Raw genomic sequence first — 23,339 nt, 5'->3', positions numbered from 1 at the left:
TCTGCGGTGTGCGGATCGGATGCGGATGGCGCGAGGTCGGATGCGGGTCGGATGCGGATACGAAGGCAGCGGATCGGATGCGGATGTACCGCGTGCTGTAATTTTTCCACCAGCAATTTATTTGTATTGCGCTGCGACAGCGAGCGAATGCTCGGGTTCACCTTTGACCATGCACGGCAAAGACGGGAGAGAAGGCATTCTGGCGTCTCGAACCGCGCTAGCACCGACGAGGTAGCGTTCCACGCGTTACAGAAGGCTCTCCGTAACGCGTTTGTTGAAATGTTTACCTTTGCTGGTCGTCGTGAGTCGTTCCGTGACAGCATGAAGGCATCCGAAATTATACCAACATATGCTTCCGGCGGTCTTTACGCGTCCTTCGAAACGTGCGGATTTTGCGGATCGGATGCGGATGGTGCGCTTTGGTCAGCGGATCGGATGCGGATGTAAACTGTTGTGTGTGTTGCGGATGCGGATCGGATGCGGTAACGGTTGCGCGGATGCGGGTCGGATGCGGATGCCAAAAATGTCATCCGCGCAGGGCTCTAAATCGGACTGGAGAGACGTGTCGGCCGTTTCAGCAATCACGGCTACCCATGGGCATTCCCAGGATTTTTTTCCAGGGGGAGGGGGGAAGTGTCAGGGGAGGCAAGCGTGCTATCACCTACCACCTCTTTTTCTGGAGACGGACGTTGCGGACTGTGCGGTTGCTCAGAGGTTCTTATTATGACATCTGAAAATTGTAAGGGTCGCCCCAGTGATTGGGAAGAGGGGAGCGAGTTGTGGAAAACGCCACTAGGTGGCGGAGGAGGGCGGCCACGTGACGAGCGGGAGTGAGGGGAGAGAGGACAGGGAGAGGGAAGGAGAAGAGAACAGCGGAGAGACGCGGACTTGCGTGTGGACGATTCTGACATGTGAAAGCAGAGAAGGGTCGCCTGAGAGTTTTTCTTGTAAATAACTGCTGAGCTGAGTAAAGGAAGTGTTACCCCAGACCTTGACAAAATAGTCATTAGGACTTATGTCTGAAGCAGAAAGTAAAAAATGGACACGTAGCTCGCATTGGTGCGACCAGTTGTTCCGGGACACTTGACGTGTGAAAGCACTGAATGATATAGAGGATTATTTCAGCACGTGTGTCCTTGAGGTAGTTCGCCAGTGCACACAGCGCAGCGAAAACCCACAAGACAAGGCCTATTCCATTACCTGTTGCAAAAGGATGCCACTGCGTTCACACATTCAGCTAGGAGGTTCAGTGATACATGAACAGCGACCCATCCATAATCAATAAAGAAGTGCTCATGAATACGCACTAAAAACTATGCAGAAGTATGCATGCAACCATGCACGAAAATATGCGCTGATTATGCACCTCAAAATATCAATTAAAAATTGTTAATGCAAGTATTGTTTTTCATCATTTTTGGTGTGAAGGTATACAGCAAAGAAGGCATGCACCACAGACATCGTCTGCTTTTTGCACTGTACAACACAGTGCACATTGAATAATAATATAATCGGGAGTAAACTTACGCGCATCGTAAGTTAGCCCATTTGTGTGAAGATGCACGTACAGCAGGGTAGGGCTACTGATAATTTCGACCTCCCGGGTCACTTTAGATGTGCCAAAGAAATCTTTAATACACTGGTGCTGGAAGCAATGTTTATCGCTCCCACATTGCTACCATTCTTGGCCAGGATTGAACCCGGCAAGTGAACACATTACCAACAGAGCAACTGAGGCCGACAGTGCAGATTGAAATGCGAACGTGGTAATTTTCCTAACTGTATACAAAAAGCGAAGAAGCATAGTATGGCCCACCAGACTCGGACGAGATGCTGCTTACACCAGTGCATCTGGAAATACAGCAAGACATACACATACACATGCACACACATACGCACGCACACACACACAAAGGCAATTGGAGCGGATGGAAATATCCCAAAATATGCACTGTGCGAATATTTTCCGTATATACCGTAACGTACGAAACATTTGTTTATATGCACTACAGAATCCACTAATCGGCCCCAAACCATAACCAAATGTGCTTCTATCGTAGAGATATGACACTATATCGAGAGAGAGAGAGAGAGAGAGAACACAAAATATGCATTGGCCTGAAAATCCGCCGTTTCACTGCTAGGTATTTGCAATGTACCCCCAGTTTAAACAGCAGCACATCGAAACTTCTCAACTGGGAAAAGAAGAAGAAGAAGAAGAAAAAAAAAGGAAATCTCAATGCATGCAGAAAAATGGGCGAAGTCACGATTCTCCCCTGCACCCTCTATTGGCACATGCCTCTTTCCCATCATGGGATCCAGGTTATTCCCCGGTGCTGTGTAACCGACTACCGAGCACCGACAAGCAGTTTCATCACCCCTCCCGATTCCCTCCACACAACCGCCACCTTCCGCACACGTAGCATACGACGGAAATGTGCCAGCTCTATGAACAGCAGTGCAGCGCCAAGAAAGTTGATACCATAAAGCCACCGGATGCCAAGGCCAAGACCTGCCATGCCTTTTCTAGTGTAACGATATCAGCAGTCGATCGGCGTGTTGCGCAACAACCAGCAAACTAGGAGGGTAGCGGCATACCAGCTGCCACGCCACTCGCCAATCCTCACCCTTCGCACCTGGTATTTGCATTCACGCTTTCAGTACAACCCTATCACCACCCCGCCCCGCCAAGGCTTGCTATGGGCAGTGGGTGGGCGCCCTGCCAAGCCCCGCCCATCATTGCGACACCACAAACAACACAACACCTGTTTACGAACGTCACTGTAAACGGCCGCCACCCGAAAGATGACATCGACATGACATGACACGGGCTGTGATGGCGATGTGATGTTATGGGCTGTGGGTTAGGCCGGACATGTGATATTGAATGAATATTTCGAAAAATGTCAACCTATGGTCATCGCCTCTTATCTTCGTCTTACACCGTGGTGAAGAGTAAGTAAAATGAGAGGTAAATAAGAGGGGGAAATAGGAGGTTAGATGGACAATAAATGACTGAATATTCACATAATTGTTGTTACAACTAATACACACCAAACACTATGACGGAGCTAGTCAGCAACGCAACCGACCAAGGCTTGATGAAGCTGAGACCATATTTTAGCAACACGTAGTGAGTGTGGAGAAGTTGAAGCCCACAAGGCACGCTCCAACAAAAATTCAGTCACCTACTTGTCGAAATGATAGTTGACAGTACCCCCAAGTGCACTGTCGATGGTGCAGAGAAATTTCTAAAAGCGGAACTTAATATTTACTCCTCTACCAAGGACAAAGCCAATTCTCAATGCTCAATCGTCAATGCTCCTCAGTGCCAGAAGGCATGGAACAACATCCTACAACCACGCCAGCCGTTCTGGCTGAATTCCATCCCACTTGCTGTCCACTGGATGACTCTCTCACGCAGACATTACTCTGACTGGGCAAGGACAGTACTTGTAGTGAATCATATCACCTATCACCCAGAGGAAGATACTCCTGATTATGCACAAGCCCACTTTTCTTTGTACCTAGTAAAAATTGTTACTTGCTGTCCTGCATTACTTCTGTGTGCTCACTCGTCAATTTTGCTCCACACATGAAAACAGTTTTGACCCACGTAAGACACAGAGGATATACCCGGCACACGGAATGAAAATGACGCTGCATATGGTTCCGTCTTCATTGTGACTCATGTTGCATGTTAAACAGCTTGCAGTTTCCCACTGCAGCTCAGCAAATAATTTCATTGCAAGTGTTTGCATCGAAACAGAGACATCACATAACCTAGCAAAAGAAGAAAAAGTTATGGTTGTGCATGGGTTGTTAGGGAATTATCAAGATGTCAAACAAGTTTGACCTTGTGTATGGAATGATCATCACAGTTGACAATACCGTATACCTTTACAATACAATACAATATCTTTGGAACAATGTCATCTCGAATATTCTAGACAAGGATGGAAGCAAAGTATGAGCATTGCTGTAAAATTTGCACCACTGGACGCTGACTATCCAACTTCAGCATGCCAACCCTTCTAGCTCATGAGCATGTGATGAACATGTGACAAACACTGTGACAATGGTTTGCCTTTTTGTGGTGTTTCGCTACTGTGCTTCAGAGAAATTGAACACAGCAGAGAGGGGGACAAAGAGCAGCCGTATCTAAAATTACACCCCACAAGCTGTGTAGATTTTTACATTTTTATATCTCTCGTATCTAGTGAGGTGTTCAAGAAGCAAACACTTGTTCTCAAAAGAAACATATTGAGAGAAAAATTAAGCATAACTGTCGATGAATCATCGGATGTAACAGACCTCCGCCGCGGAAATGAAAGCAAGATACGTGCATCTTGTTGATGTTCCTCACATGAAGACTTGTAAAAGAGTCACATTAAGCAAAGTAGTACTTTAATCTGCGCTGGGAATATATGAACATTCTTGGGAAGATGTACCAGAGATGTTAGACACACTGCTCATTTTGTAGCAGTTTTTCTTTTTACATTTGTGATATGTATAGCAAGCTTAATAAATGCTATTTTTGCCTGTATCATATCCAGGGTGTCGAACCGAAACGTTTTTCGTTCCGGTTTTCGTTCCGGTTACATCATAAACGATCCGGTACCGGTTCTGCTCCGGAGCAAAAAAATAACGGTTCATACCGGTTTTTAACCGGTTCCGCTTCTGCTGGGAATATTTATCCCCACAAAAGAAAATCAATGTTACAAAATGTAAACCCGTTTATTCCGCATACATTGTATTTGGTATTAATAGACAGCTGTGAAATTGGTAGCTCTCGGATCCTGTAGGTTACTGTCTGTTCAAATAGGCTTTCTCCTTTCTTGAAGCACATGCTACAAATGGACTTGTTTGTCGTGATGTCATACGTAAAGTACTTTCTTGCTGGGTTGGAGCGATCACGTCCCATCCGAATGTCTGTTGCTACTGTCTAGCCAGCAAGCACCACCGCACGAGCACGACGCAAATCGAGGAACACCTTCACTCACAAACGCGCTCGACGGCTCCGTTTTATTTTCTTCGTGTCCTGTCCACGAAAGAGTTGCCACTTCGCACGGACTTGCCTTCGCGTATACGTAAATGTATTCAACTTAGCTGCTCTCAAACAAGGGACGCGTTGCACGACATTACATATAAAGAAGCCGTTATGCAGCCCCCTTGGGTCGCTGTTTAGTTGAGGAGAGTTTGCGGGGATCAAATTAGAACGAACAGTACGGCACATTGCTAGAGAGTCACATGTACCTCTAAGCCTGTGTGCATGCGCGAACGATAAATCATTACAAAGGGAGCTTAAGGGTCATAGTATACCGACATACATTCCACCGTAACCGTAACCCTCGTATGGTACCCATTACATGACTTAAGAGCACACGACGTTTGTTTCATTCGCCTATCCGTAGTCCAAACCGGCGAAGTTTTATTTTGGACCGAAAACCGTTAAATATATTTTTCGGTTTCCCTCCTGAGCGAAAAAAACGTATACGGTTTCGACTCCGTTCCGCTTCGCACCAAAATAGCGTTTTTTTTCGGTTTTCGGTTCCGGTTTCTGGTTTGCTCCGACACCCTGATCATATCATTCCAGAAATTTTATGCCAGAATTCATCTGAATTGATTGCTGCTGTCTTCTCCCCCGATTTTTACCCCTCGAAATCTGGAAAAAAAATATTTCCTGAAAACTTGAGGCGCTATTTGTTGTGCACTATGTGAGTTACCTGTGGCTTCTATTTTTGCGGAATGGAATTCTCGTTGCTTTGGTCTACAACTTCCTAATTTGAACCACTGGCACATTTTTATTAATTGATTAGAATAAATTTGTTCACTAAGTTTGTTCACACTAAGTTTGTTTTTTGTTCACTAAGGCTAGCACTGTCTGCTCGAATAATATTAAATCTGGGTAGGCCATATTACAAATAGGTACATGCAGACCAGTTTTTGAAGGAGAAACAGAACGAGAAGTTATGAAAATTTTGCCCACTACTCGTGATGCACCCTCTGCAGAGACTAGTGTTTAATAGCTAAACATGATTTTTAAAGCCCAAGTAACATCATGTCACTCGGGGTAAAACCCAAACAACCCAGAAAATGAGTCAAAAACTTCCTAAACAAATATGGGCAGTAGAGAATGCAGCACAGTCACACAGGATCTGCTTTTGCACCTGATATCGCCCACATATTTTACAGCTCTTCAAATTAAATCTTATTACGGCCCCAAGTTTAAAAAAGCATTAACTCCAAAAACACAAGGGTCCAATTGCATATTTTCAGGTGTCATGTATCCAGCTACTTGCGCCACTGCCGCAAAGTGGCTCACATCCCTACGTAGTACAAAAAACGGTGCACTCAGGTCCTGGTGCAACTTTTCTGCATAATGCATAATTGGTGCATAATGCAACTTTTCTGCACTCCAATGCTGTAAAGAGAGCTGTAGCAGTCCAGCGACATCTTCCACGTTATGCATTCGGAACAGAAAAACTTGTAAACTGCTGAAGATCCAACTACGTCAGCTGATTAAACTATGGGTGTGCGACTATTCGAGTTCACGAATTCGAACCGAATATCAATCACTCGAAGTATTCGATTCGCGAATCGAACATCTAATATTCGGTTTCCTGAATATTCAACTATTCGCCGAATATGAACGACACCTCCCAAAAGTTGTCTGGACCTAATGCTTCCCTGCATGAGGTGAAGCCTGCTTTATAAAACTGAAGCCTGGACCAACACAGACAGATGGTAGTTTAGCTCAAGATAACGTTAGCCCAAATTTATTGTGTATACGTCGCCTGAGGAAGGGGCGACATCCCTCCCGCGTGCGGTTTAGCGGTGCCAGCCGGGGATTTTGATTTGACGTCTGGGAGGTTGCCTTTAAAAAGATAACAAGACTTTTAATTCTTAAATAATACAAGTCTACAGCCCAGGAACATAAAGGGTGTCTTAAAGATGTCCCTTACATTCAAAATTTCAGCAACATAACGTCCCCAGGTGAGACAGTACAAACTCCAGCAAAGAAGCGAAAAGACATTCACGACAAAGCGGAAGCAGGACGCCAATCTGTTTGTTTCAAAGTGCCCTATGGAGGGTCAGAAAGAATTGCGGCCTCATCTGTGTAATGACACTGCCTGACATCAAATTGTGAAATCAAGATAATTACCCCAGTATGTACTCACCTGAAAAGCAGGAAACACTACCATGTAAAATTAAAGAGTAGGGGCTTCTCACAGAAGAATTACGTGTCTCTTGTGACAGTTAATGCCAGAACAATTACACTAAAGCCACGGGCTAGAAAGTGCAAAAAACATGTATTGTACATGACTATTCCATATTCGATTCAGTATTCAACATTTTTTCCTCCATTAGATTCAAATATTCGATTCAACTTCAAATATTCGGATTCGCATACCCTTAGATAAAACAAACTTCAAGCACAGGTATCACAATTTGAGAGAGTACAGGCATTGTTGAACATGGACCTTCCACAAAAATATGTCGTAGGAGCCCTGCGCATATTAAAAGAATATGCTGCTGTTTATTTGTGAGTTTACAATTGACTACTACACCGACAGAAAGCCTAGCAGAGAAATGTTCTCAGGTTCATGGGGAAGAATGTAGCAGTATTCTCATCCCCCAAAAGAAACAAAATTCATGTCCTTCACCACCCCCCAAAAATGTTTGTGATATTCTCTTTCGAAATATAATGCTGAACTTTACCTTTTCTGTTCTTTCTTTCTCCTGCCTTTTGACAGCTGTAAATAAAAAGATGCTCTATTTAAGAAATGCCATACAGAAAGAAAACCATTCTTATCCTAAAAGGGATGTAAGTAAAACCTCTCAAGCTCAGATATCTCGAAATGTCCGTTAAGTCCAATGTTCCTTGCGTCGCCAAATGAACACCAAAACTTGACATGCATTTCGGCACTGCATATCTCGAAAGGTTTTCAAGACAAAGTTCAGATATCTCTAAATCTCTGAAGCTGTGAAAGCCAAAGTTCTATTCTACTGTTCTATCAGTTCCACAGCGGAGCAGAGTACGGTTGTATTACCTTGTTATTCTACAAGGAGAGGGAGATGACCATTACTGCAGTGTTGTTGCCCAGGTGTTTGCAACGATGGCCGGGAAGACAATTTTCTCGCAAGTATAATTAGGGCACTGTGTTTCCGAGTGTTATTTTTTTTAGGATCCGGGGCTAAAAATCGTTTTTTATTTCAGGAGCAGTAAAACATGGTAAAATCACGAGATATTGAGTAGAAAATAAACTAAAAAAGCGCTTCTCGCATTTTACATGAACATGAGATGCGGAACAGCCGTGCTGAGTGTCCAATGCTTAGCATTCCCCAGTGCCAGTGGCTGAATTGGCATTTTGCAAGTTCATTTTCGGCTTTTTCGTGTTTTACCCTAAGTGATGATGATGCAAATCAAGGGTAAACACGGGTTTCACTCTAAAATACAGGGCCCTAAGTATAATGTGTTCATCATTTCATTCAGCTGCTTTCTTTTTCTGCCACTGTGCCATGTAGGCTAGTGCCAAGTGTCATTAAAATTCACTATCGGTTCTTGAGAGCCTTCTGACAGCGTGAGTGCCTGAACCATTATTAAGATGACACTGTCCAACCAGTGGAACGTGTTGGGAACTGGAAAACTGGAACGAAAGTTTTCAACAACAACCACCCATCACGACATTTTCCAATGCCAAGTGATTTCGCCTTTTTGGGATTTATTTATATTTTTAAGAAGTCATTTTGTTTGGGCGGCAAAAACCTTCACAAGTATGACGCAGAAGGTTTCTAATTTTTATCTCAAGTATATTTTTTGTAATAATTAGGGGTCACTTTTAAGTGAAACACCCTGTATGCATAACGTAAAACCCCCGAGACTAGGGAATACGAAGGGACAGACACAACACAAAGTCTCAAACACAGCCTGGCTGTGTTTGAGGCTGTGTTTGAGGCTGTGTTTGAGACTGTGAGAGGCTGTGAGACAGGCTGTGTTTGAGACTTCATGTTGTGTCTGTCCCTTCATGTTCCCTAGTCTTGGGGTTTTACATTATGCATCATCTTCACCAGCTCGCTTGCTTTTAGCCATTTTTTCATTGTCACCCTATATGGTTTTCATGGTTTGAAAAGATATATCTTCACGAAGCTTTTGGAAATACTCATCAAGCGACTTACTGAGGAAATGGTAAATATGGTGTAGTTCAACCAATCTGTGTGCTGTGTTTTTGTGTTGCGTCCTCTATCTTCCGCTCATTGCTCAGGCACCTTCAGAATGGAGTTCAACCAATCTATAGGTTTCGTACAAACTAGACCTATAAGGTGCACATTTCAGTACCTTCCACAGCTTGGACTGAATGCTGCACCTTCATGCACTGATTTGTCCTTCAAAAATGCTGCCCTTGAACTGCATATCACAAGATCAAACCCAACATAAAACCTTTATTTTCTTGTGTGCTACAATGGGTAATGTGTTAACATTGATATACTTCAGCTTATGCAGAAGCAAAATAATTACTAAAATACTAATCTAAAAACTAATAATACTAAGAAAAATAGTCGAACCTCGTTACAACGAAGTCGCACGGGAATCGCAAATTGGTTCATTACATGCGATATTCGCTGTAAAAGTACAGCATTTAAATGCGACTAATGATTCTGACAAATTCCCGCCGAAACACACGTAGCATCCGCAATATTTCAAAATCAATTCAAAACACAACCGTTTTATTTGAAGAAACCTGTAATCTTCTGTTGCTTCGTGGCAGCGGCGCTGTTCACGACAATCACTTCAACCTTGTCAAGCGAACGAAATGCATCACGAACGATTTCATCGGACGCCGTCGGATGTTCCAGAAAGAAGGTGCCCTCGATGTTTTATCTTGCCTTTAGTATCGTCTACGGAGTGTTGGCCGAGATGCTGAATTTGTACGCGATGTCCTTCTTCTTCATGCCACTGTCGACGTCACGAAGAATATTCACCGTCGTTTCGATGCTCAGTGCTTTACGTTTCTGCAGCATACCGGATACTCGATGACGGGAAGTTTCGGGAATGATCCAACCCACGGTAAATTTGGCGGTGGCGAGGACGAAAGCGCGGTGGAGAGGAGGAACGCGTGTGGAAGCACTAGAAGCATGCAACCAATGAATGCGTTGCTCACTTATCGGGGTCATTCGTCCGTCTACACGTGCAGGTCACCTTTCCAAAGCGGGAGCCAATTTCCTGAATGTGCCGGAAAAAATGCGCTTGCATGTTGGAAAGTCACGATGAATCACTTCGTGGTAAGCGATAATAGGCTAGGAAATGGGGAAGCCTACTTCACTGTAAATGCAGGATCCCCATAGAAATAAAGCGTGACCAACCAAATCAAACAGAAAACTCGCAATAACTGATAATTCGTACTAACGATGTTCGCTGTAGCGAGGTTCGACTGACCAATAAATCTAAAAAATACTAATTCACTTATTTAAAGGGTCCACGAAGAGATTTCCGAAGAATGTGAGTTCTCAGTGGATAATGGCTCTCAAAGATGGCTTTATCTGAAATACCAGTATATCAGATTTTTGTTACACTGCATTCAATGCAGGTGCAGTTTGTGGAAAACATGGCAGCGGGTAGGAGTAACTATGTTTAATGGCTGAATAACAGAAGAATGGTTCCACGAGATGATGGCGGCTTCGTAGTCATCACAAAGATTTAACAGGCTGCCCGCCGCAGAAGGCGTTAACGGGCGGATCATCGACTAATGCTGGTGTTGCCGACGAAATGGGTACGAATAACGCTGTGCAGCGGTGAATCTTGCAGCCATGGCAGAGCTTTTGGCATTAGTTGGGATTCCGCTGGCTTCTAATGTCGGATTTCACTGATGACCGTGTTCTGCCTAGAAGCCTTCAGACAATACGTACTTCTAGCCGTATGTCGTATACTGATAGATCTGTTGTGCAGGGATCATGGCCTGTTTCTAAGGTGCCTTCCAGTACAGCACACTACTGACATGACATCTTGCTGAAGGGCTAGTGATAAGAAAGTAGTAACACATCCTGAAAACGCGGGAGTCGTAACCATGAACATGAGTGCTGTAGGAAGAAGGTCTCTGTTGATGGAAGTGTCGTCTGACTTATAGAATGTGGTCAGTGGTTGCCTGCCGATGTACTCAACGTCTCTTTGTTGAAGCAACATTTTGAAAGACACTAATGATCTCGTCCGTATCTCTTCGTGTTCTGAGTTAGACCTCGCAGCTGCATCAGGAAGGAGTCCTTCAGGGACTTGTACCATTTTCTCTGTCGCTTTCTCTCTTCTGGGTGGGAACTTGCTTATCAGGTACGCTGGTCTCTTTCTTTCTTGTTCGCTATGTCTGACGTTGAGAGCAACATGCTGTCTGGCATTTCCACTCCCTGTCCTCCATCGTTTGCTTCGGGTTGTGTGTCCGCACCGATGTTCTGCTGTCTTTCCACGTACCGCCTATCTTGAACTTCTGGCTGCGCAAACGTCTGAAGCCTTCCTGAAGTCTTCTGTTCTTCAGGCTGTCCTTTTGCAGTCTGAGGTGCTTCGAGGACATTTCCTCTCAATTCTTCACCGCTTGATCACTTTAGGTTCCAGGCTGTCCGTAGGCCTCTCAGCCTTTGCCTGTGTTATCACCCCACGTGGTAGATCAACGTACGAGGGTGGTTACATAAGTTTCCGTCCTGACCAACTTTTAATAGTCATAGAGGAGAAACAAGTGTATGACTTTTCGACATAGTCACCCTTAACTTCGATGCACTGTTGACACCTTTCAACCAGCATTCTTATACCCTTGAAAAAATAGTCCGAAGTTTTGTTCGCAAAATGCTGGAAAACTGCCTCTTGCACCTCACTATCGTTTTGAAATCTCCATCCTCTGAGATCCCTCTTCAAGTTTGAGAACAGGAAGTAGTCACTCGGTGCCAAGTCTGGACCGTAGGGTGGGTGGTGGACTTCTTCGAAGCCGCACTCCTTCAGTGCAGCCTTGACAACAGAAGCCGTGTTGACAGTGGCATTGTCCTGGAGCAACCGGACACCTCGACTCAAGCTGCCGCGCCTCTTTTCCTTGATGGCGTCTCGCAGTCGGTGCAGGAGTGAAGCATAATAAGTCGCATTCACTGTGGTGTTCCTCTCTTTGAAGTCAATGAGGAGGATCCCGTGACAATCCCAAAATATTGTTGCCATGATCTTCTTTGTGGATTGTGTGACCTTGGCTTTTCTTGGGGGTGCTTCTCTTGGTTTGCACCGTTCCATCGACTCCTTTTTCGAAAGGGGATCATAGTAGAGCACCATAGCCTCATCCCCTGTGACAATTGACTTCAATATTTCTTCTTCGTTCTCTTGACAGAGCTCCAAAAACTCTTTGGCACAGACGACACAGTTGCTTTTGAACTGACGAGAGAAGTTGTGGCACCCATCTCGCACTGACCTTTTTCATGTGAAGGCCCTCGCCGATGATGCGAAAAACGGTTGTTTTGGAAAGCCCCAGCCTTTCTGAGATTTCCTTAACCTTCAGATGCCTGTCGCTCAGCACTTCCTCCTCGACAAGAGACAAATTTTCTTGTGTCACCACTTCCACTGGACAACCATCGTGTGGATCATCTTCAATGGACTCTCGCCCCAGTCGAAACTGCTTAACCCAGTCTTTTACCGTTGTGTACGACAGAAAGGCTTCCATGTACACGTTGTCCAGTCGCACTTTAATTTCTTTAGGCGAAAGCCCCTCTTTTATCAAGAATTTTATCACAGCGCAGTACTCGATTTTTTCCATTTTAACTGAAGAGTGCACCCTGGCTGTTTGAAATGATGCTCTCCAACTGACAAAAGCATGGAGGGTTGAGGGTGGAGCTCTGGCCCTCCAACAGATGGCGCCATGCGTCCTTGATCGCTTTTTCTACCTCGGGCCGAAAACTTATGGAACCACCCTCGTACATCGCTTCTGCAGGTTGTAGTTCCAAAGCCATGCGTGTGTGAGTACAGTCTTGTATCACTACGTCTGCGTTGAGATGCTGCTGTTGGCTTGGCATCTCGCCGTCCAAGTTGACAAAAGTCAGGTTCAGATGCTGGACTATGTCGTGCATTACAGGCAATTTAGTAAACATTGATGGCACTTGTGCAGTCGTTGGTGCTGTCACGGGCGTCGTGCGGTTTACTCGCTTTTGAGGTTGACATTGAAACTGAGACATCATTTCTTCTTGCCGCTAGGCATCTTTGGCTCTGAAAAGTGTAGTTTCTATCTCGTCTCGGAGAACTATTTGTTTCATATACTCTCGGTGAGTATCAATTCTATCTCGCTGTCGATTTGTTGAGATGGACGTTTAATCTGCGTAGTCTCTCCATTCTTACTTGAAATACAATTATGTCTTGCAGTTCTTTGGTGGATCATTGTCGTTCGAGGTCGGTCATGAAGATTCTCACCTGCGTTCGCAGCTCCTGTCGTTTGTCGATGAGGTCAGATTGTTCCATTCTGCCTAGTTAGCGTCCTGTTGTTATCACTGCTGTCTTCCCTGTCAGTTAACTCATTCAGTTTGGTCAGGTTGGTAAAGCGATCACGTTCGTCATTTGTTCAATCCTGGTCACGGCACCATTTTGTGGAAAACATGACAGGGGGTATGAGTGACTATGTTTAACGGCTGAATAACAGAATAATGGTTCCACGAGATGATGGCGGCTTCGCCGTCATCACAAAGATTTAACACAGTTCACGTGCCAGAAAAGGGTCGAGCAGCTTTGCTCATCTGCTCACTCCAAGGTTGCACCAAACCAGTCTGCAAATGGAGAAGGTCACCTGCTACTGATGTCATACATAGTTTCGCCGTCACGCCGACAGTGGTCGGGTCGCAGCAATCGCCTTTTTTGGTCTTGTTTTTTAGTTAATATCCCCATTATATGTATGCTCCGCATGGTGAATATACGTATTAGCAACCAGGAATGCATTACATATTACAGAGGTTCTGAAATTCTTTTCATGGTCCTTTTCATCATACTGGCGCCATGGGCCTGTTGCACTAAAGTTTCGTCCGGCGACCGCAGCACCAACTGTCCTCCTCTAGTGTAGAGCACCCTTACTAGACAGTTGTGTCCGGCGTGCTCTCTGCCTTATCACCATAACGGAAACATGATCTCTGTTGAGGAAATCCTTGCGCCATGATTTTCCAGAGTCGCAGTGTAGGTGATACAAGCCTGTGTACGGAAAAACCTCCGTCTACACGACCACAAATGCTGCTGCAGAATACGGTTTGGAGTGCCCCCAAACGCCGTGAAAGAGGCCCATTGATGCAGTGTTAATTTTCAAACATTACAGTAATCCCTCGTTACAACGAAGTAGCTTTATTCGAAGTTCCCCTGTGTCTCGTATAAAACGCATGCCGTTTTAACCAGATTATTCGAAGCATACTGTCGCCAGACTCCGCATTTTACGAAGCGCGAGCCAGCTCGTATGCCCGTAGCTCCTGCACGAACTTAGTCCCGGACTCGCGGAGCGGTGGAGACTCTGGGCAGCGTTCTCTGCAACCGTTCTTTCCCTCGTAGAAAAGAGGCGAAAGTTTCACACCCTCTCCTCTTTTCTGCACGGAAAGGGTAGCACGCACGTTCCACTTTGTTCGATCGGCGTCTTGCTCTCCACGCAGTTCCCGCGTTTTCCAATTGCTCCACCAAAGCTCCTACGGAAGTGTATTATGCTCAAGCAAAACGTCGCGCTAATTAGAGAAGTTGAAAAGGCTACTATGCCTTTCGTGGAAGGAGCTAGCGGCAGCTAAGGTCGCAAATTGCTTCGCGCATGCCAGATTTTCCAGGGGTCGTGTGCACGATGAACAAGAGCACGTCCCAGACATAGAAGACTGAGACAATCTCTACAGGCGAGTGCATGAGCTCGTCGGACAGGAGGCGGACGACGACTTCTCTTCGTTTGCACTTGAAGATGCGGATGTCCCCGTCGTCTGTCCTACCACGGACGAAGATATTGTGGACACTGTGATAGGACGCCGATGCGAAAGTGACGATAGTTCAGATGATGAGCCCCGGGAAGTTCCAACGACGGCTGAGACACGAGACATGCTCCGTTTGATCCGCAATAAAATTGAGTGCGGCAGTGGTGACGACGGCCTCTGCAGTGCGTGCACAAACTGGAGCAGGCCCTCCTGGCGCCCAACAAGGCTGCGCGTCAGACGCAGCTCACCTCTTTTTTTTGTAATAAAATAAAGGTGCTACCATGCTGATAACTTCCCAAAGTATGTGTCTTTTGGGATACCGTTGTTTCCGCACAGTTCGAGCACCACTGGCAGCATTTTTAGCCATTCCTGCATTTATCGAAATACTGCTTATAACGAATTTCTTTCCTGTCCCGACGACTTCGTTATAACGAGGGATTACTGTAATTCCCATCGGGTAGTAATCTCTTGCCATTTCTTCTAGATACCCATTACAGTTGAGGACTGTTTGCTGTGAGCTTATTCTTGTTTTTATTTAACAGTAACACAAATATTGTACTCTGTACGTTAATTTTGACTGGATATCATTGATTACCATGACTATTCAAAAAAATTATCGTTTATAAAAAACTGAATTTGCGAAGGTGGAGGGCTCCGGGGCATACATCCCCCTCCCCCCTGGCACTGCCTCCAAAGCATTTAGTTTCTTTCCCCATTCGGTGACTGGACACACCAGTAATGGCAAACCCGCCTTCACCTTGATGAACTTTGGCTTCATGAAACGACTTGCCTAATTTGGTTGACAACTGCCCGCTTTGCCTTTGTGTCTTTCGCTGTGCTCTGCTACGCATGAGCGCAGGCTGCCAATCATGGTGATTGTTTACGTTTGCTGCGGCTGCCACGCTTGCCTTCGGATGTAAACATGAAAAGGCTTGGCTAAGCTTAGCACTCACCGTAGTATCCACTCATGTCTATCGTACTCTGACATCTGCCTAAAATCGGAAGTACTAGCTCTATGAGCTTGCAAATGCTTGCAATGGTTTAACCCAGGCCAGTGACCTGGCACGTTCATGTCATGCACACGTAGGGTTCTTCGTTTTTGGGTTTCATGATTTTTCAAATTCGGGAGGGAAAAATCGGCTGCTATTTACACACGAGAATTCGGGAGCTACGATCTCTGTTTGATACGTCATCGGAGAATTTTCGAGTGAAACGAAAGGCATATGAAACAAGCCACTGCCGTGACACTGGGACGAGAAACAAGAACCTTTATATATCCTCTCGGAACTGGGGCAGTGAATGACTGCGGTATTCAAACACTTGCCTGAGTTCCCTAAAAGCTCGTCTTTGACTACTGCAAGAGGGGATTATAAAAAGAGTACAAATAGGTTGTCACAAATAGCTCTCTTTGCTGATGTTATGATTCACTTTTCGGACGGTTTACCTAGAACGACAAGTTGAAGGACCTCAAGGATTTCGGGTAGATATCGGGTTTACCCGAATTCTTGAAAACTTGTTCGGGGGGAACTATCGTGAAAAATCGTGTTTAACCTGAAAACGAAGAACCCTATGCATACGTAACTGCACTGATGAATTGTTGTGACCTACATCTCACGTTTATCCAGGATGTGAATGAGAAGCGGGAAACTGTTGATTCGTTCAGCAAGTCTAGATCGGCCACAGTGCGATGCCAATATCCAATGAATGGTAGCAACAGTGATGGAACTGAGTAGAAGCTGCCTCTAGCAACTCTTGGAGCAGAAAAAAATCCAGTTTTGTAGCAGCTTTTACAGTCCATGGAGCAGAGTATACCAACTCCTAATTTCCTTGCATAAGTGCTGTAAGCGCTGTTCTATATCACAGACTTGTTTTTCGCATAAGATTGTGTAAAGCACTAGCCTCGTGTGCTATCATGCAACAAAACAGAAAACATTCCAAACACATAACCATTCATTCATTTAGAAAAAAGACAAAGCATTAAATTTTACATGAAATGTTAGAACATACAGCTAGAAGTATCATTTTTGAATGCCATCGCATTTCGAATGCGGTTACAACGAAGACAGGATTATGTGCGTGAAATTCCGAACGCAAAGTCACACGCACTCATGAGACTCGCTCGTTATTAGGAATTAGACAGTGTATCGCTTTGCAAGTTGGAACTCTGTTACAATGTGTCACTAAGTGAAACGCAGTGGGCAATGTATGCACCATGAACACCTTTCAATGAATGACCTTTCAATCAATACGATGTATCAAATAAATGCCTAATTTAGTCAAAGTCTGCTTTAGTTATTTTAGACTACCGATAACTGGGCGTCAGGCATGAAAAGCAGGACAAGTCGATGGTAGCCAGGACCCGCTGAAATGAGAGCCAAACAAGAAGGCTCCTGATTGGCCGATTGGTATGCATTACGTTGTATTTTCATTAGGGGTGTGCGAATATTCGAATTCTCGAATTCGAATCGAATATCAAACGCTCGAACTATTCGATTCGCGAATCGAATATCCAATATTCGATTTTTCGAATATTCGACTATTCCACGAATATGAACGACACAACCCGAAAGTGGGCTTCACCTGATGCTTCCGTGCATGAGGTGAAGCCTGCTTTACGAAATTGCTCTTGCTGCAGGACCAACACAGGCGGGACGGTGTTTCATTTAAGATAACGTTATCCAAAGTTAGTTTTGTAGACATCGTCTGTAGAAGGGGTGGCGCCCCTCCAACATGCAGTTTAGCAGTGCTGACGAGGGACTTTGATTTGATGTCTGTGAGGTTGCCTTTAAAAAGTTAGAACTCTTGAATAATGACTACAGCCCACGAAAAAGAAGGTTGTCTTAAAGATGTCCTTTACGTCTAAAATTTCAGTAGTGCAACTTCCCAGGGCGAGTGCAAAGAAACTAAAGGGTGTTCATGGGCAAAGCTGAGGCAGGATGCCAATTCGTTTGTTTCACAAATGGCCTGTGGTTCTCTAAAACAATTACATCCTCATCCCTATAACATGCTACTGCCTGACATAAAATTTTGAAATGAAGGTAACCACTCCAGTACTCCAGTAAGTGTAGGCTCACCTGAAAAGCAGGAAGCACTCTCATGTAAAATTAAAGAGTAGGGGCTTTAAACAAAAGAATTGCATGTCTCTCTTGTGACAGTTAATGCAAGAAAAATTACACTAAAGCCATGGGCTACAAAATGGAAACTTTTAGTGCGAAGGTCACATATTGTAAATTTTGCACGAATATTCGATATTCGATTCGGTATTCGGAATTTTTTCCCTCATTCGATTCGATATTCGATTCGACTTAAAATATTCGGATTCGCACACCCCTAATTTTCATTGATCATGTGCTCAATGTTGTGTGAGTTATCCCAAATTATGGGGAGATGTTGGGGCCTGGCCTCAGCTCATACAATGGAACGATTCTTCAGAGAAGCGTCACCACAACAGAAAGAGCAACTGTACAATTTTGTTTTGTTTTCACTTTCATTGCACGTCCGGCAGTCCCTTTTGGAGCAAACATGGCACAATAAATCAGAAAAACATGCGTTAGTAGCAGCATGTAGCGGAGGTCCTCTTTTTGGCGCAAATGGCACAGCAGTTCCATCACTGTAGCAAGTAAACCTTTTAAGGCTTTAGTTGGCTTTGAGATTTAAGGCCTTGACTGTTTCACGACAAGGTTCTCAGTTCGCAGCATCAATAACAGTACAAAGAACAGTGAGACGTAAATGATTTAAAAGCGATAAAACCCCAGTGCAGGGGACACAAAGAGACAACACAGACGAAGCACCGGTCAAACAGACCGGTTTTTATCGCTTTTTAACGTAAATGATTTTCGGGGAGAAATCGAGTTAACCTGAAAATTGCTAATTTGAATCAGGGGGTAAATATCAGGAGTTTTCGGGTGTTTCCTGAAAAAGTCAGGTCCTATATGTATGATCCATTATAAATGCCGAGTAACGGAGGTTTGATGCAAGAAGACAAGTGTGATGAGTTAAGACTGGTGGGCAAGCATGTTGGTTATGTGACCATAGGCGCCAACAGCATGGGGGCCTGTACAGCGAAACCTCCACGTCGGACATCATCAAGCCTTGGACAACTTCCTGTGTCAGACAAGATGTGCCACCAGGCTCCTATTGAAAATACAGTCAAACTCCTTTACAACGAAACTCAGGGGACAGCAAAAAAAATTCGCAGTAAAGGTATTTTCGTTAAAAAGGATGCCCATTATTGAACCTATAGGGCTCCAGCGGGACCGCAAAAAAATTTGCTGTAGTGGTATTTTCGTTAAAAAGGTGTTCGCTATAAAGGAGTTTGACTGTATATGGGGAGAGAATTTCCTATGCTAGACACCTCCCTACCTCGGAAGTAGGACAAAAATGGGGCCTTGATTTTCTCAATCTTTGCCCTTCCTTTGTCTGAAAAGGCCCAAGACAGGTCAATCATTTTATGGCCTTCATCTTTTTATCTCTCTCTGAAAAGCTGTGGACTTTTGTCGAAGGGGCTTACTCTACTCTCATGTCAATCTAGATTGTGACTTTGTTTTGGCATTATTGTGTTCAGTTTCAGTAGAGCCTTCAAACAGCGTGCTGCACGGAAGCCCTCGAGAAAGTCTCCCGTAACCTGCACTACGTCACTGAAGACAAAGTGTGTAGAATTTGTACTTGAGAAAAAAAGAAATTTTGGACAAGCAGGAGGGACCTGTCGAGAACCTGCTGCAACACGATTGGGATGAAACTGAACCCTCTGGTAAAAGTATGAGGGTAATAAGTAGTGTTCTTCAGGAATATGCACACCAGTCGTTTCTACAAGTATCAGTTGAAGCTACGAATTTTAAGTCGAAATTTGACAGTGCCGTTGTTAAACGTGCAATGGTACAAAACGTGGCCCAAAGCAAGACTCATGCACCTCTACATTTTATCCAAAATTCCTCACTTAACACAAAGAGGTAGAAAGAAATACAGCTTACATGTCACAACACGCAACTTGTTGGTATGCATTTTCTTCGGCGATTCTTTGCGTTCCTTGGTTAGAAAAAAAAAGCATGAATTAGCAAGAGACCCAGTACACCATGGTAAGCAGGGAAGACGACTGCAATGCTAATCTGTCCAAGCCTTTCAAAGGGAGAGACAAACATGACCTCCAGCCTTGTCAGCTCATCACTCATTTTGCTTCTTCCCCTTGGGACAATTGGCATTAAAATGATGGAAGACCACCCTGAAACAGGGAACGACAAAGACAACAAGTTTCGAGAACTTGTGTGGTGTCATCTTCTCTGTTCTTTGTCTCAGAGTATTCCTCCATCATCATGCTTCATCAGCTAGCCTGCACCTTGTCCCTTCTCCATCGCATTGAGATGCTGTTCCCAATAATTTTGAGAACCTCATGTGCGTAAGGGTTGAAATACGTTCCGCCACATGTCAACACCCTGGGGTCAACTGAGAGACCACAGCACACAAAATGATAATGGCAACAGGTACAGCAATTTAATGGACAGTACTGTGAAAAAGTGGCAGTGAAAAGTTCACACCACCGCAGCCACAAACACAGACAAAAGGCACACACAACGCAGGACGAACTGCAGTTTGTCCTAGATGGGTAGAAATCCAGCGAACCGGTAGAGATGTAGAAAGGGAGTTGCCTCAGGACAGAAGCCGCCAGGCCGGCTTCTGTCCTGAGGCAACTCCCTTCCTGCAGTTTGTCCTGTCTTGTGTGAACCTGTCATGTACCGACTTCCCCAACTTCGGACTCTCAGTGGCAGTGAAAACCAGAGTGGCTACAGTGAGGATATCTTGTATAGATTGTGGTTAGGTTGTTGTCATATTATCATCTTGCGCTGGTTAAAAACACACACAGAAGCTGGGATTTTCCCAGGATTTTCATCTAGGATAGCTAGAACGAAAACTTTTAGGCAACAGAAAATGCAATGAGAGATGTGGGAGGAAGGAGGATGTTTGCTCATAGCAAATCATTATGGTTAAGGCCATTCTTTCATTTCTTCTGCAAAAATTCGCAGAATTGTAGGTCTGCTGTGGAATATGAGGTTTTGCGCAGAATTTTGCAGAAACTGCGTGCTGAACTCAGTTTATGCGCGAGATGAACGGACTTTGCTCGCACCGGGTTGGCTTGCGTTACAGCGTAGATGTGCCAACTCGATAAAGCCACCAGGCCGTGATATAGCCCCATCTGTGTGCTGGAACAACCCTCTAACTTCTCTCTCTAACACTCAACTCTCTGAGACTCTGGAGTGGAATTCAAACGCTGACCCATACGCTTTGGTGTTCATAGCTGTCAAGTACCTCTGTGTGACAGTAAACTCAGTACATGCAGGTAAGTCGCTTAGCAAGTACAATTTGATAGTCAGTGACAAACATCACTCCCTCTCAGAAGAAAGCACAATTTACCTTGTTATGTTAAGTCACAACAGTTTTTGGAGTTGAACCCTGTTCCTCCACACTAAGAGCTAACAGAGTATTTTCTGTCTGAACTAGGGCAATTTGCTTTTTACCGCAGAAAAATGCAGAATTCATAGTTCCCTGCTGCGGAATTCAGGATTTGCCGCAGCAGAAAAAGAAGGGCCTTAATTATGGTATAGTAGATTTTATGAAAAAGGCATGGATGAGAGGTCTTCTGGCACACTGCGAGATTAGTTAGCTGAAGGTTACTTCTCATGGATGTTACGCTTGCTGTGCATTGACAGTTACGAAAGATAAAGCGGACAGCTCTTGACGGCTTCGAGGGCATTAATAAGCAACAGCAGCATACTCAAGCTTAGGTGTAACGACAGATTTGAAATGCATTAGTTTAATTTACAGAAGTGAAATGAAAGTTAACTACGTCCTATATACTCCAGAGCACGGCTCACATTGTTTGTTATGTAATCAATATGTCTTCCAACTGGATGTAAACAAAAAACAAAAATCAAGTACATATTTGCAGGGTGGTACGTATTGTAATGTACAGTAAATGCTCATTAATTCGAAGTCTAATGGAGGGCAAAAAAATTAAAATTAAGCAGTCCCATACAGGTCGACTATAATCACACTTGGGCCATTCCACGTCAAATGAACCAATCATGCCACTAGACCGTCACCAATATATATTTTTTTAATTGTGCAGGTAGAGTGCTTCGGGGGAAGAGTAGAAGGTCTCTGTTCAAAATATATTTTTCTTCAATCTTTGAAAGTGCTCCAAACCATGGTATTTCTACAGTACTGTGTGTTTTTGCATGAATGAATCATCCAACCTATGTGTATCCAGAGCTGTATGTAACGCGTTGCAAGGAACGCGCTACTCGGTAGCGCGTTGCAGTTTTTGGTAGCTAAGTAACGACTTTGTTACTCTCTAAAAAATGTAACTAGTAACATACTTAGTTACAAAAATTTGTAATACATTGCAAGTTACTCGTTCCCTTTCTTTTTCCTTTTTTTGCTCACTGTCACCAATTGTGGTTTTTCCGCCGGAATGCCGCACATGGCGGCATTCCACTAGGCTGAAGCACGCGGAAAATTCCCCAGCGAAGAGAAAAGGATACCAGAGAGCAACGCCTTTCCCACTGCTCTAGTGTCCACAGTGTTTCCGAACAGTCAATGTGTTTGTTGTGTTCCTCCTGTCAAGGATTCACTGCGCGTAGGGCGTTTAGTGCTTTGTCTCTCTGTTCCGTACTCGGGAACTCATATCAATGACCATGTGAACACGTTTTTTTCCTGAAAATCCTTCTTACGAGTTACCGCTTTCAACCCTGTTCTTTGGTGTACGTTTAGCCTAGGGCTCATTTGATGCAAGTGCGAGTTGACAGTGTACATGAGACAATCAGATATTGTCTCAGTCAATCTATCTCAATCAAGTCTCTCAATCAGCTATGTATACAAATGTAACGCATAGGAGTAACTCGTTACTTCCAAGTAACGAGAACGCGTTCCATTTATTCATTAGTAACAGGTAACGTATTTAGTTACTATTTTTTCGAAGGAACAAGTAATGTACTTCATAGTTCCTTTTTTTGGGTAACGTGTACAGCTCTGTGTGTATCAAATGTGAGCCACTCAATTATGTACCTGATCTCGTAACCACTGCTCCCTCTCGAACCTTTGTAGACGCCATGCCACATCTTCATTTCCTGCCTCTTCCCCTTCACTGTCAGAATCTCTTGGACCATCAACAAAAGCAGCATCTGTCAACAAGACAATTATACCACATAGAATTGTACTTCCTCACAGATACCTCATCGAGAAATAAATTGTATGTGCCTAAAACAGTGAAAACAATGTTATCAATCAACTAACAACAAGTTTGTTTCTTTTGATGAGGAAGTGACATCAGATATGATGTGAGAGACATCTTCCTGCATGCTTCAATACGCTATGAAAGTAGGTCAGCCTTTTGCGCAGTCCCTCAGCTTTTC

The 23,339-nt window shown here is 44.3% G+C and overlaps 1 protein-coding gene across 5 annotated transcripts in view; it reads right to left on the bottom strand.

Annotated features, from left to right (window-relative positions):
* LOC135396537 (claspin-like) overlaps positions 1-23,339 on the bottom strand; it is a 144,418-nt gene that overhangs the window by 12,175 nt on the left and 108,904 nt on the right. For 4 of the 5 annotated variants that reach the window (XR_010423421.1, XM_064627570.1, XM_064627572.1 and 1 more), the window contains 3 exons: positions 22,993-23,108; positions 19,905-19,959; positions 7,723-7,757 (listed from right to left, as the gene is read on the bottom strand). Coding sequence is in view for 4 of the 5 variants with exons in the window: in XM_064627570.1 (XP_064483640.1) it covers positions 7,723-7,757; positions 19,905-19,959; positions 22,993-23,108 (206 nt within the window). In the remaining variant the exon portion in view is untranslated. The remainder of the gene's footprint in view (positions 1-7,722; positions 7,758-19,904; positions 19,960-22,992; positions 23,109-23,339) is intronic. The other variant, XM_064627573.1, reaches the window with a different exon arrangement.

This window comes from Ornithodoros turicata, chromosome 6, assembly GCF_037126465.1.
Source record: "Ornithodoros turicata isolate Travis chromosome 6, ASM3712646v1, whole genome shotgun sequence".
NCBI classification, from domain to species: domain Eukaryota; kingdom Metazoa; phylum Arthropoda; class Arachnida; order Ixodida; family Argasidae; genus Ornithodoros; species Ornithodoros turicata.
The sequence above is the reverse complement of the archived record's forward strand: the minus strand, read 5'-3'. Positions and strand labels throughout refer to the sequence as shown.